This window comes from Podospora pseudopauciseta, chromosome 1 (assembly GCF_035222475.1).
Source record: "Podospora pseudopauciseta strain CBS 411.78 chromosome 1, whole genome shotgun sequence".
In the NCBI taxonomy this organism is placed as follows: Eukaryota; Fungi; Ascomycota; class Sordariomycetes; order Sordariales; family Podosporaceae; genus Podospora; species Podospora pseudopauciseta.
Genome location: NC_085892.1, coordinates 6,641,109 through 6,654,631, shown reverse-complemented (window position 1 = coordinate 6,654,631; position 13,523 = coordinate 6,641,109). Strand labels below are relative to the sequence as shown.

Here is a 13,523-nt window from a genome sequence, read left to right as displayed (position 1 = left end):
CGGTTCCTGCATGTGCTTCCAAATCCATCCCACCATCACCACCACATCCAAGGCTCCAAGGCTCCAAGGCTCCAAGGCTCCAAGAACCAAGAACCAAGAACCAAGAACCAAGAGCGCTGCATTCCGAATCGAGAAGTCAGGAAAGACGGTCAGCTTCAGCGCTTGCTGAGGACCCTGCCAAGCGCTAACCGCTTTGAACTTTTGGGGTGGGATTGTGTCTGGGCACTCAGAGGCTCGACATGGCGCCACTAGCCAGATGGTGGAAATTGCGCGCGGAAGCGTTCACACGCTGCGCTGCTGCGGCATCAGTGCTCGAATCGCTGGATCGCAGATGAAAAGGGGGTGTGTCACCAAGCCAGCCTTGACAGCAAACCGAGCAAGAAAGCCAATAGAACATGCAAGGCTCAATGGGCTTGTGAAACATATAAAGAGCAACAAAGAATGTAAAAATACTTTTGAAGTAGGCTGCCGACCTGCCGGCTTGGGGTTTCGCCCAAACCTGGAAGTCCAGCGTGGGGCACTAGCCCCCAGGCCCAGCGACAGGGGGACTTCCGAGTGCCGAGAGGAATGATGACACCATGCCCAACGGAGGGTTTTCCCTATTGTTCTTCCATAAAACGATTGCATGTTCCACAACGTCCACCAGACGCCACATCGCCGAGTGATATCGATTGCAACTTTGCGTAGGGGGGAGATAATATGACCAGCTGATACGAAATGGAAGCTGATGGGCTGAAAGCGACAGAAAACAACAGCAAGAAGAAGAAAACCGCACTCACCGAGAAGTTCCTGACCTGCGGTTGTTATTCTTGGCAGCTGCAGCGCCCGCGCTGGTACCCGCTGCCATCTCAGGACGTGCACTCCCATTCCCGGTCTTGGTCTCGGGCGTCGAAAACCCATATGAATTCGTCAGCGTCTTCGAAAGCTCGGCCAGCTCTTGTCGTTTCGCCATGGTCGTTGTGACTATGGTCTTTTCGGCAGTATTGCTTCGGGACAGCGAAAAGGAGCTCCGGGAAAGGGAAAAAGAGCTCCTGCGGCTACCTGTCCCGGCACTGGGTTTCCTTTCGACATCCTGAACGATAACCGGAGCCTCGCTTTCACTATTGCGTCTCTTCTTGAACGGCGACCAAGACTTTATCGAAGATATCGACGATGACCGCGGTCGTGACTTTGGTGTATCATTGCCGTTCATATTGGCAACGATTATGAGATTGGACCTCAAACGAGTGCCGTGGGCGTATCATGGGTTTGCCCTGTTGTTGAAATCGTCGGTCTCGATAATGTTGGTCAGTACCTTATTGTCCCCCTATTCGCACTCTTGATCGGACCGTTGGATATGCACACGGACTAAACGCCACAACACAGAGTTGCCGGTCCGGGCCCAACAAAGAGAGAGAGAGAACCCGATGCTATTCAGCCGCAGTTTCGAGTTTTCGTATATCGCGCCCCAGGCTGGCGTCAAAGATCGAAGCGCGCGCGGGCGCAAAGAAGAGAGGTCGACGGCCGAGGAATATTATATCCCGAGTTGAAGATGTTTCCTGCTTCTTCCACAAAACCCACCACCCCGCTTCTTTCCCGCCCCTCCTTTTTCGTGTTGTCTCCAAACTTTCTTCCCACCTTACCCGCCTCTTCAACAATGTCGGTCAGTCACCGGAGCCGTTCATGCATCCAACAGGTGGGTTAGAATAATGATGATGAACCAGAGACGGTTTTTGTGCCTGGTTTGCGCAATGGCTCGGTCGCGTGGGTGTCAGTCAGTCAGTCAGCCAGCCAGCCAGCCAGCCAGTCAGTCAGTCAGTCAGTCAGTCAGTCAGTCAGGTAGGCAGGCAGGCGAGTCAAGTCCAGCTTCTTGTGTCGCCGGGTCGTTGAATGTGAATGGATAAGGTACCGAGTTTCTGTTGTCATGCGCGGCTTTTGCACCACCACCATGGAAGCGTCGGCAGTTTTCTCTTTTCCCGTTGTGCGATCTCGATTAAAATATCCGGGTCGTTGGAGGGACAAGGGAGGACACAAACCCTTTGGAACCACAAAAGGAGCGCGAGAAGAAAGGTAGTGGGAATACGGTTTCATAAAACCCAAATACCGACCTTGCCTGAGATGCTTGTCCTCGCTTGTGTCCTTGCTTGCTGGCTCGGCTCGGGAAGAAGGTGTTGATTGCTTGGTTCCCACGCACACCACGCGATGCGAAACAATCTGTCCACAGTCCACATGCATCTCATTCTTGCTGCGTTACTGGACCGGCGGGGTCATCATGAGCCTTATGCTCCTGCCCCGATCTTGGATAATGGGGTATGCCCGGTATTAGGAGGGTGGGGGGGCGTGTGGTTGGTAGGCACCACCCACACTTGCAGCACCCCGACCCTGGGGCGGCTGAATTCAACTTGGCTGCTTCTTTGCCCCCTGTGTCGCCGCAATGCTGCTGTCAGTGGATGTGGTGATGAGAAGACAATAGGGCCCTGTGTTGTCTGTTGTGTCTAGCGCCGCGATGCAAGCAAGTGCTACTGCACGGTGAGATGGGATGGTTTGCGATGCGCTGTACGGGGGATCTCCACTCGAACTCGCCAGATCGAGCTTGGTGTCTGGGAACTCGCCAGGGGGGTTTTTAAAGGTTGTTTGTTGACTTGTTTCGAATAGCATAGCTATTTCTAGCTCTTCTTCAGATTCCTGAAGAAACTTTACCTGAAGCAACGGCATCCGCGCCAGTTGCGAAGCCTTCCCAAACGTGCCTCTCACCATCAAACCAATCCACCCACCAAAGGAGGGGCTGGTGAATGGGCTTGATGGTGGGGTCCACCACGAAAACGTGGATGCACAAGAATCAGGTTTGGGACCTTTTCGACGGGCCCAAAAGAAAAACAAATTTACAAATTGTAACGGGAAATTCTGTTTGCGCGCAACAAACAAGAGGTTGGGGAAGACTCGAGACTCGGCAGGCGCCCACACACACTTCGTATTCACTACACTAATGCATGGGTCGATCTAGGGGGCCAATTCTGCGATCTTTAACCAACTTGGCGACAAAGCGACAGCGGTGACGGGATGGATGTGGCAACTTGGTTGTGGCTGAAAGGCTGAACCGAAACATCATCATCAACTGCAACCCCAGAAGCGGTGACGGGACCTGACGGTGTCAGGGACGGGAATGAATGCACACCTGAGATGGTACTCTGCACCTCCATCTCGTCTCGTGGGGCTTTGTGTATAGCTCGAGTGTCATAACATTTGCGTAGCGAAAAACCTGGGGTTGTGTTCCATTGGTTCTGTAGTCTTACAAGTCTTTGGTCCACCTGACAAAACTCAAAAGGGAAGCTCCCTCGCCCCAGTGGAACGATGCCCGAGGGGTTACACGAGAAGTGAGCTTCTTCTGAATGCCGAAGTCATAGGTTTGGTGTCATGCCGCGGTGACTCCCAATCCAAGACCGCATCATGCCTCTCCAAGTTGGGGGTGTGCTCCACGAACCAGGCTGAAAAAAGCTCGGCCCTACCCATACCAAGATGTCCCTTTAATCCCATCAACATAGCTGAACTGATGATTCTCTGACCTCGCTCTTTGTTGGCGCATATTGCTTAGCCACGATTGCGCGATGCCTCAGAGGCGCTGCTGATGATGTGTTGATTGGACGGCCAGCCGCTGTACTGGCCCATGTGTGGCTTTTTAACTTAGTTACTAGGCCTGAGCTTTATTGGAAAGAACCTGGAAAGCCTTTTTCAGGTTCGTCTAGACGAAGTGAGTCCTGCGGCTCACAGAGATGGCAGCAACGCGAAAACATGAAGCAGGCAGCTGAGAGATCAAGTCTTTTCACCACCGTCCAGCTCGACAAATGCCACCCGAACTTTCTTCTTCGGCCGCTCAACGCCATTGGAAGTCTCAAAAACCGTCGCCGGCTGGACCGGCATCATCTTTCTCTTCAGACCCCCATTGACCCCGTTATAGATCGGGGCATCCATCTTCTTTGGCACCACAGCATCATCTGCCTTGACAATGTCTTCATCAGGGTGGTTCAGTTCCCTCCCGGAACCTCTCCCGAACAAGAACTGCGGCTCTTGCAGCCTCGCCATTTGATCCGGTCCTCCAACCGGCTGGCCATCACCTCCCGGCAATGGATGGATCTTGGCATTCAGGATCCATTCATAAATGGGCTTGTCGTCTAGAATAGACTTGCACTTTCTTTGCTCTGCTTGTGTCATCTCTTTGCGGCGTCGAACAATAACTTCCTCCACACTGTCTTTGAGAACCAACGTTTCGACTGTGACGGGTTTCTGCTGGCTGATACGTCGTGCTCGACCAACGGCTTGGGCCTCGACTTGCGGGTTAAGAACCGGATTGATGAAGTAAATTCTGGAAGCGGACTTCATGTCCAGACCGAAAGCTGCTTGGGTGATGTCCATGAGCAAGACTCTGAACTTGGAGCTTTGGTTAAATGTTGCAACATAGTCTGCGCGTCGTTGTGGACTCAAACCTCTCGCGTAAATGAGGTGTTGGACTTGAAGCTGTGGTGGGTATTTGGGTCAGTAGAACGCCCTTTAGTTTGACGAGTGTTGGCAGACCTACAATTTCCAGAACGCCTGCGAGATAGTAAGCCACATTGTCATTCTCGTAGAAAATGATGATTTGTTCATGCTCTTGGTACTTGATCACCTGGTCGATCAGGTATGACAGTTTTGCGGAGGCGGTTGAGATGAGCCGAGTCTTCGCAAGCGGTGCAGCAATTCCTGTCCCCTTGACCTCTGCTGTTGGAAGTGAAGGCGCTTGCTGCATCTGGACGTTTCTCCCCAATATTGTAGCGCGCCGTTTGACGGGGCTACTGCTATCTTGGCCAAGTTCCGTATTGCCGGCAAGTACTTTGTTCGGTGTCGAAGTGGCTGGGATCTGAGCTTCGATCAACTTTGCCCTTCCTTCCTGGCCACGCAGTGCCAGACGTCCATTCGCAAACATCATCTGGAGAGCTGTCGGTGCATCCAACAACGGCTGAAGAAACCTTTGTAGCTCTAGTATTATTGCAGAAGCCGTACAGACTGGATCACCCTCCTCGTCATCGAGGGACCACTCCCGACCTGCAGCAAACGGAAAGTCCTGAACATAAATGGGGAGGTCCCGAAACCGATTTGCGCACTCCTTGATGGTGTTTCCGAGTGCCAATCTACCAAAGCTGATAGCCTCACCAAGCAAAGCACGATCCTCGGCACTGACCTGTACTTTGCCTTCCTTCAAAAACTCCTCTGCAGTCTCTATCGACTTGCTGATTTGCGCCGGCGAGAAGAATGAGCCGCCAAAGAAACTTGCCTGTCTCAAGTTGCCAACAAGCTCCAATAGAGCCTTTCGCTGTCGGGGGTGAAAGAAGTAATCCTGATCAGTTCTCTCTGACTGCACGGCGTTGAAGATGATCATCATGGAGAACAGGTTGAGTGTCAGCCTGTCCTGATAAGAGCCCTCCAAAAATACAACCTTCTTGTCAACCACCGGAAGGATATTCCCGAGCTCATATAACGGATGCCGGATTATCAACGAATCAAGCGTAGTCTTGAGGCAGTTGTTCACTGTGGCGATCAAGCCTGGCCAGCGCGCAGTAACATAACGAGCCCATTGAGCAGGTGTATCGCCGGTCTCAGACGACTGGTTCGCCCAAGGTCGCATCTTCAAGTAAAACGTCGCCAATGAACCAATCCGCTCCAGGTCGATCTTCTCGAGAGATTGATCCCGGCTCCCGTTGGCTGTGTCAGAAGAAGCATCAAGACCATACAGTCCCTTCGAAGGCGTGCCCGTAGCAATCCATTTTGCTGTAATTTGCAGCTCGTCGATGATGAGCTGCATGTTTCGCTTGTTGAAGTTTGTCGCGCCACCCAATGTGTGACCTTCATCAACTATACAGCGCTTGAAATGCAACTGTTTTAAAATACTGAGCGCAGAAGCCGCTTTTTCCGTCTTCCGCAAGTTCTCAAACTGCGTGGTGGACAGCAGCAGAATGTCGCTGTCCAGTATCTCTTCCAGAGAGGGCAAAGGCTGGTTCTCGCTAGAAGACCACACAATGACCCGAAGTCCCACGGTGTGTTTGGCTATTTCTTGTCTCCATTGTTGTAATAGATTGAGAGGAACAAGAACAAGCGACACACTGCTGTGGAAGATTTTCCGCATGGAGGTATCGGTCGAACCCCTTTGGCGCGCTGACCGAGGTCCACCCTGGGGAGGGAGTTGGTAGAATCCTGGGTTCCGTCTAACAGCAGCAGAACAGGTTGCAAACTGAAGCCCGCTTGATGAGTCACTGCCAAAGAGGTGTTTCCAGGGAATAGAATGTTTTGTTATGCAAGCTGCAGCCATATCCATCATGCTGCCCACTGTTGGTCGAACCGGCGACGCCTCTGAGTGAAAGATTTCTGGCGTTCGGGTCGGGATATGTTTGGTAGCAAGAATGAGAGACAGACATATCAGTGTTTTCCCAGAGCCCATCTCTTCAGCAAGGATTCCTCCAAGTGGGCGGTCATAGTACCGTGGCCCACGATAGGCGGAGCCAGTCACTGCATCGTAGTACCAAGACTTTCCAAACTGATCGACAACTTTGACCAGTCGTGGGTCCAATACTGGTTGTGATCGTGTCTCCCGCTGAAGCATTAGGGCAGCAGATCGTCGTTGATATGGATAGAGGGTAGTCCTCAGGCCGGGAACATCGCTGTCGAGGAGGGAGCACATAGCGTCGTAAACATCGGCATCTTCGACTTGTTCAGGCCTTGGATCTGGGGGTGGAATCCTACTGAAGATCCCGAGAAGGGACTGTTCCTGGTTCGGTGGGTACAGTTCTGCATTTGACGCTGCGGTCTCAAACATGGGAGGATGGGTAGTGGTTGGAACAAAGAAACAAGTAGGCCGTCCATGCCAGGTTGCCGTCGAATAGTCCAACTGACTTAGCAAACTTTGTCGATCTTTCTTCAAGATGGAGCTAGCCCTTGGGATGGTCACGTTGTCCACGTCGTCAGGTAGCACGTAAACTCGAACAACACCGCAGCCGTGGTTGTAGGTCAGGTGAATCCAGCCATAGCGAAGCAGACGCCGGCAGTCTATTGTCACTTTCGACAGTCCTATTATTGAAGTGATCAATGTGTCTCGTGACAGCGATTCGAGATAGCTATGATCCCCAGGGGTATCGTCGGTTGGAGTTGAGCGGAAGTGAAGCCATTCATCCTGGACCTGGAGTTCCTTCGGACACACCGGACGCAGTCTTTCATGAAGGACAATGCATCCCGCTGGAATAAACTTATCCAGAAACGCGGCACTCATAGTTTCCAGAGAGTAGATTGGAGAAGAGGTTGCTCGTCTTCACTCACTCAACAACATGCCAGAAATGTCGATATTGAAGTCGCGGTTGGTTGGTTGCCTGAAGGTTTGGACTGCAGGGCTGGGATTGGTCCGTTTGATGAGGCTGAAGCTCAGAACCACTGGTGGATCCTGTGGCTGGCTGACAGCTTGGCATTGCGGGGTGTGGGGCTCAGGAACCCGGTGCCAAGCCAGGGTCGCGTTCTGCGGAACGACCTGTAGCCGCTGACAGGCAACCTCGCATCTCCCATTCTTCGTCAGACAGGTTGTTCGAGATGTGCCTCTCTCGTGCGCGTCCTCTGGAACAGACCATACACAATACCCACATCATGGTATGCGATTGTCTTTTCTAGCTAACTTCATATCGTCAATGCTTCCAAGCCACCATCCAGCCTCACGTGTTCAGTTCACAGCTGGAAAGTTCAGGTGAACCACTGCCTACCATCCTGCGGTATTCCTTCCCAGAGCTACTACGCCTGGCCTGATGTTTAACACACTTCACTCATGGAATTTCTTGAGCTGAGGAGGCGTCATCAGATCGGATCTTGTTAACTCCCGTGAACCCACAGCAATGTCCCAACTTCACGCGTCTGTCCTCCCGGAGCATCCTTCACCTTTCTTTTTTGGCACCAACCACATAATTTCCTTGATGAGTTATGGTGGCGCCAAAAGTTATCTTCGAGATGGTCATGGTAACGTTCTCCAACAGAGCTCTGAGCGGTTAAAGCGTGTCTTCATTGCTAACTGTCTGTCGTTCGACGATTAGACTACAAATTCCTGTATATAAAGCCGAGTGGCTTTCATAGGGGGGACACATAAGATCGCATAACTTTGTTGTGTAAGCTGCACACCGTCTTGGGATTCATCTGCATGATGAAAAGTGCCACTAAGCCACACGTATGGAAGGACCCGGTTGCGGGGAATCTGGTGGGAGCAATCTAGCTGGACGGCGTGTCATCCGCATCGTTTTCCACGGGCACAGTGTGCTGGGCGTTCGGTGGCTTCCTTCCGCAGACATGCAAAACAAGCACCCCCCCCCCTGCATCCCGAAACAACACCTACGCAAGCAAAACTCCCTCCCGTCTTTTCAATCGGGGAGAAGATGCGGTTTTGCTCTCCGTTTATCTCAGCGCCCCGGCTACCTTGTCACCTACAACATCACCTCCAGTGAGGACTCTACAAGTGGTGTACACAATGGCATCTGATTGTTGTGGTCGGCAGTGGTACCGATGCCTTGCTGGGAATCGCTTGTCTGTCTTGACGCATTCCCCGGCGGCAACATCATCACATCAACACCACATCAATACCACATCAACACCATATCAACACCACTCTGGCCAAGAATGACTTGTGCCACTGCTCTACCGACACAGATAATCCTGTGGTTCAGGAACTGAAATCTGAAGACATGGGGTGGATTGTTGGCGCTTGTTCATCCGGTTCTATGCCAAGATCAACCCGAGGGCCCGGACCGACGACAGAAGGTCTGTGTGGCTATCCCGATTTGGACAGGAGTACTTGCTTGGTTCACTGATCGACGTCCCTCACAGCCGTTTCTCACACAGGTGAGGGTCAGTGCCCTCAAACGAGATTTATGCATAGTGCACTCCCCGCTGGAAACAGAATGCAAATGCTTCATCAGATACGTCCTGGGCGCCTGAAACTGAACATTTTTGCGGCAGTCAGACACAAGGGAGTCTACAGGGGTGTGTCCTTCAAAGGTCAGGTCAGCTCGACAGTTTTCTCTCCGCGCTCTGGCCCCCAATCCTATCTACGACGTCAAGGGTACCCCAGATCCTTTGGGTATGGTTCTGAGGACCAAGTTGGCTCCAGTCGTCGAACACTCTCTTGCCGCCAGCCAGGCGTCTAGCCAGTACTACGAGCGGGGCGATACATCTGATCTCAACCCGATCACCCCTATGTCCCGTGTCCCAGAATACACACCCATCGGGAGAGCAGGCGGCACCTCGCTAATCTGCCACGAGTTCACCACACCCACAAGGGCTGTCTTGGAGCTCGAGCCTGGTTTCCAGTTCATTGAGCCCTTGTACAGTCCCATATCCCAGCTTTTGATCCTCGGCTCTGTCACCAACTGTTGAATGGCGGATCAACCAAGGACGTCTCCCCCAGTCGTGGACATCGGTCCCTGCTTACCTCCTGTCTCAACGTGGTAGGCTCTGCTTGCCAGCCATGCGGGAGATATCTCGTGCCAACATCGTGTTGGCCTGTCAAGTTCTGGCATGTCCGCTGTATCGATTCCAAGTTTAACGCATTGACTGTTCTCTATCAAAGTGGCTGCGATTTCTCGTCATGGTGTGGGAAGACCACAGCCACTAGACGCAGCAAGTGGGCAAGATAACTCTGGGGGGAACCTCAAGTCACGGCGATGTGCAGTGATGCCAAGGGCGCAATACTCTCGCCCAAATTCCTTACATGCAGCCACCCGTGAAGAGATCGTTGTGGAAGGGGTGCTGGCACACAATGCATCACTATCAACCACAGTGCTAGGCGGAGGGCTGGCTGTTGTGCCGAGACAGTTGACGGCTGGTCAGAAGAGCTACACCAACTCAGGTCACTCCCATCTTGCCCTTGACTTCGTTTCAAGATACATCTTTCCTCACGCGAAAATCCCGCTTGTTTCCTCGAAAGATCGACAGAATTGCGCCATTACATGTACCGAAAGAGAGGGACGAAAACGGATACCGCTCTCTGCTTGCCTCAAATCAGTTGGCTCCGATACAAGGAACGTTTCTGTTAGTCATTAAATCAGCCACTCACTCAACATGTTTGTGGGAGGAGGTGAGCAGGTTGCTTTGCTCTTTAACGAGTTATCACGCTTGCTTGGTGGAACCTAATCATGCTTAATATTCCAGGTCAGCTCGGCAGAGTTAAGTGGCCTCTATGGCAGCTGGTCTCGTTATGATGAGGGGAACAAGAGCTCAAGAATGAGTCCGTTGTGAGGGGAACGTGGGAACTGGGCAGCAGGCTATATCGGAGCGCTGCTATACTCCCTTCTGGTCGCCTCTTCAGGCCTCGATAGAGTCGATATCGCTGCTGCCCCCGCCCTCCGAGAACAAGATAGTGTTGCCAACGCATCATGGTATCACCAGTCATGGGTCCCCCCCTCTCTTCTCTACTCTTTCACCCCCCCCCCCTCCTCCCCCCCTCACAGCTGCCATCTCGGTCGCCGTCGAGCGGAGTAGCTTTGCCCCCTCACCCACCCCCCTTGCAAGCCGCTTATCGTCTCACGGCAGCCGCTGGACCACGCCACCCTTCGTTCCGGTTTCTTGTTTGTCAAGTCATATAGTTTCTCTGCATGAGCTGGATGTCACATACCGCCATCCCAACGATGTTGCTAGGTGGGGAGCGTCCAGGTTCTCGGTGGAATCCGACTGGGCTACGACGTGAGCTGCTGACCATGCCTTGAATAGGCAGAATCTTTCGCGATATTAGAAGTCAGCAAGCCAAGTTGGTACTGATGATGACACCAGCCCCAGCCAGCCTGACGAGCTAGGAGTTGGTGAAGGGCAGGACAAGCTTCAATGGCAGTCCTTCGTCTCGCCTTTCCTAGTCGTCTATATGTTATGACCAATTCAGACTAAACTATTCATCATATATACCTTCTCCCCTCCTTATCTGAAGGCAGCGAGCACAAACAGAAAGGACAAGCCCTCCTCATCTCCACACCACCATCACACCCCCATCTAACCCCCTTCGCGCACACGCCTGCAGCCTTTGGGTCTAGACAAGCATAAGATATGCAATAAGAGGCCTCGTTCGGCAGGACCCATGCGTGTTTCTCCTTGCTGTTGAAGAAAAACAACCTGATGATCAGTGTTAGCGTAAGGAGAGACATGCATGCATGGCCGCCCATCCATCCGCGCACTGGCTAGAGAGGGCTGGGAGGGTGGCCGTGGTGATGCTGGTTGGTCTCGCTCTGATTTCCCTCCCTCCGCTTCCGAGGATCTTACCGAGAAAGCTAGTCACCATCCAGTACTTTCCTTTCGACCCATCATCGGCGACGGTCCCAGACCGGAGATGCCCCCATGATTGTCTTGATCTCTCTTGGACCTTCCCCAGGAGGCGGCGATAGCCTTGCGCCGAAGTTGTCTCATTTATTCTCGCGGTTTATCTGGGATCAGAAGATAGTCTCACTTCACCAGCCATGCCACACCACCATCACCGGCTGGACTAACCGCACGGGGATCCGAGACGTGGTAGGCCACGTTTTTGTGTGCAAAATCTTGGATGGATGGATTGGTTGGGAATGGATGACGGTCATATTGTTACGACAATAACATCAGCAGCGCTCCTTTCTCTCCCTACTTCTTGTCCTCAGTGCCGTTATGCCTTCCACCATCTTTGTCACACCTGATATCTGATATGATGATGATGAACAGCCAAGGGAACAGTAGGAGAGAGAGGGGGGGTATAATTGCTAGATAATGCACACTTGACACAACACAACACACACATCAGCTACATGGTAGATACAGACACCAAGCCCTGCCTTCCTCTTTCTCGAAAATGGGTGGCCACAAATTTGGTATGGGTCTCGTCAACCAACCACAGCTGTTCTCCCATCAACATATGCCATCAGGCCACGGAGGAAGTTGCAGACCCCCACCGAGAGACCAAAAGCCTTCCCTCCGTTCCCCACTTTGAGGTCTCCCCCCTCCGAAGCAGACCGGTATCCGCCCGCCCCCCCCCCCTTCTCTCTCCATTGCCCCTGACCTCTTTCCTCCATCCAACATTCGGCGCAGCTCTAGCGCTGGATTCTCCCTCACCACCTCCTCCCGTCCTATCCGTCCCGGTTGGTTGTCTTCCTGCATAGGCGTTGTATTCTGGTGGTGGTGGTGGTGGTATCCTCGGATTCGTTTGGTGTAGTCTTCTCCCCGCCTGATTGGCCGCAGAAAAAAAAAAATGAATTACAAAGATTGGTAATGACTGAAAGGGGTATTTTGGTTTCCGCTCCCGAAATGAAAGAATGCTAGTAAAAGAAAAAGACGAGGCCGCTGATGATGATGATAATGATGATGACTCGAGAAAAAAAAAAAAAAAAAAAAAAAAAAAAGAGGAAAAAGGAAAAACGCCTTTCGCCCTCCCCCCTCCCGCCCGAACAAAAATACAAGAAAAAGCTGGTCATTCATTCATCAGGGTCTGGCATTGTTGTCGGGGTGTGGTGGTGTACAAAGGTGATGGTTTTCCGGCAAGTCCAGGAAAAAAGGACATTGGTCGACGGGACTGATGGTTTTTCAACCGTAGCAGAGAGGGCACTGTCCGGGCTGCATGATGTAGCGCTCGTGAGGGCCTCTGGGACACGAGCGTTGGCGGCTCCCGTCGACCGAGGTACGGAAGAAGTGTACCCCCGGGTCCATGCAGCCGGTGTAGATGTAGTAGTTTTTGGTGAAGTCGCACATTTTTTGTGCTCGAGTGAAGTTGTGACCTTGACGACGGTTAGTTTGAGTGGCACGTCAGAAGAACAAAACGGGGAGATATATTACCTGGTAGGTGGTAGCCAAGTGTTGACCGATATGTGTTGCTGTGAAGGTCAGGCTGATGTTGTTGAAGGGGATAGTTGATGAGGATGGAAGAAGACGAGGTGGTGACCCGAGTTTATATAAACAAAAAAGGAAAAAAAATAAAATAAAAAAGAAGGACCAAGTTGTGGATGGGGGTATACTTGAAATGCAACCGAGACCCAGTATAGATGGACCCCACTCGGGAGAGACGAAAGGGTCAAGACAAGAACAAGGTCAAAAAAAGGCTGAGGCGCGAATCAAGCGGGAGTGGTATGGAGAAAGAAAAAAGCGTTCAACACACCCCCCAAGATAATGTCTCCACGGGGCCCCTGTCTTGACCGTTGCGGGCGGGAACTGCAAACAAATAACCCGAATAGATATCAGAAACGTCACTTGGTCCGAGCTGAGTGGCTTTCACAAGAAACAGCTTTGATGAGAGGTGTGGGTGTTCGCCTGGTGTGTGTGGTATGCTTGTGGATTCGCAAGCGCTTGATGAGGAGCCCCGCTAGAAATTATATCCTGGGGTATTGTGTGTAGGTGAAGTGATGGGAAACAACGCGGAAGGATGTGTTTCCATGTTAAGAGCTGATGGAAACAAGGAAGTATAACTCTGGCTTGGCCCAATGCCTGTCTGTATGCATCTCCATGATACACAGGCAAGAAGAAGCCCTGCTCCGTGCGGGCTCACTCATCCT

The 13,523-nt window shown here is 52.2% G+C and overlaps 2 protein-coding genes across 2 annotated transcripts; both read right to left on the bottom strand.

The window, feature by feature from the left end:
* Positions 1-3,709: 3,709 nt before the first annotated feature.
* Positions 3,710-7,342, bottom strand: QC763_118120 (uncharacterized protein). Its single transcript, XM_062908402.1, has 2 exons — positions 4,553-7,342; positions 3,710-4,491 (listed from the first exon to the last, which is right to left on the bottom strand). Exons 1-2 carry the CDS (start codon positions 7,268-7,270, stop codon positions 3,790-3,792), a joined length of 3,420 nt encoding a protein of 1,139 aa, XP_062771500.1. The 5' UTR covers positions 7,271-7,342; the 3' UTR covers positions 3,710-3,789.
* Positions 7,343-12,561: 5,219 nt separating this feature from the next.
* On the bottom strand, positions 12,562-12,726 carry QC763_118110 (uncharacterized protein; the record flags this gene model as incomplete). The annotated part of the gene is made up of 1 exon (XM_062908401.1): positions 12,562-12,726. One exon carries the CDS (start codon positions 12,724-12,726, stop codon positions 12,562-12,564), a length of 165 nt encoding a protein of 54 aa, XP_062771499.1.
* Positions 12,727-13,523: the final 797 nt, after the last annotated feature.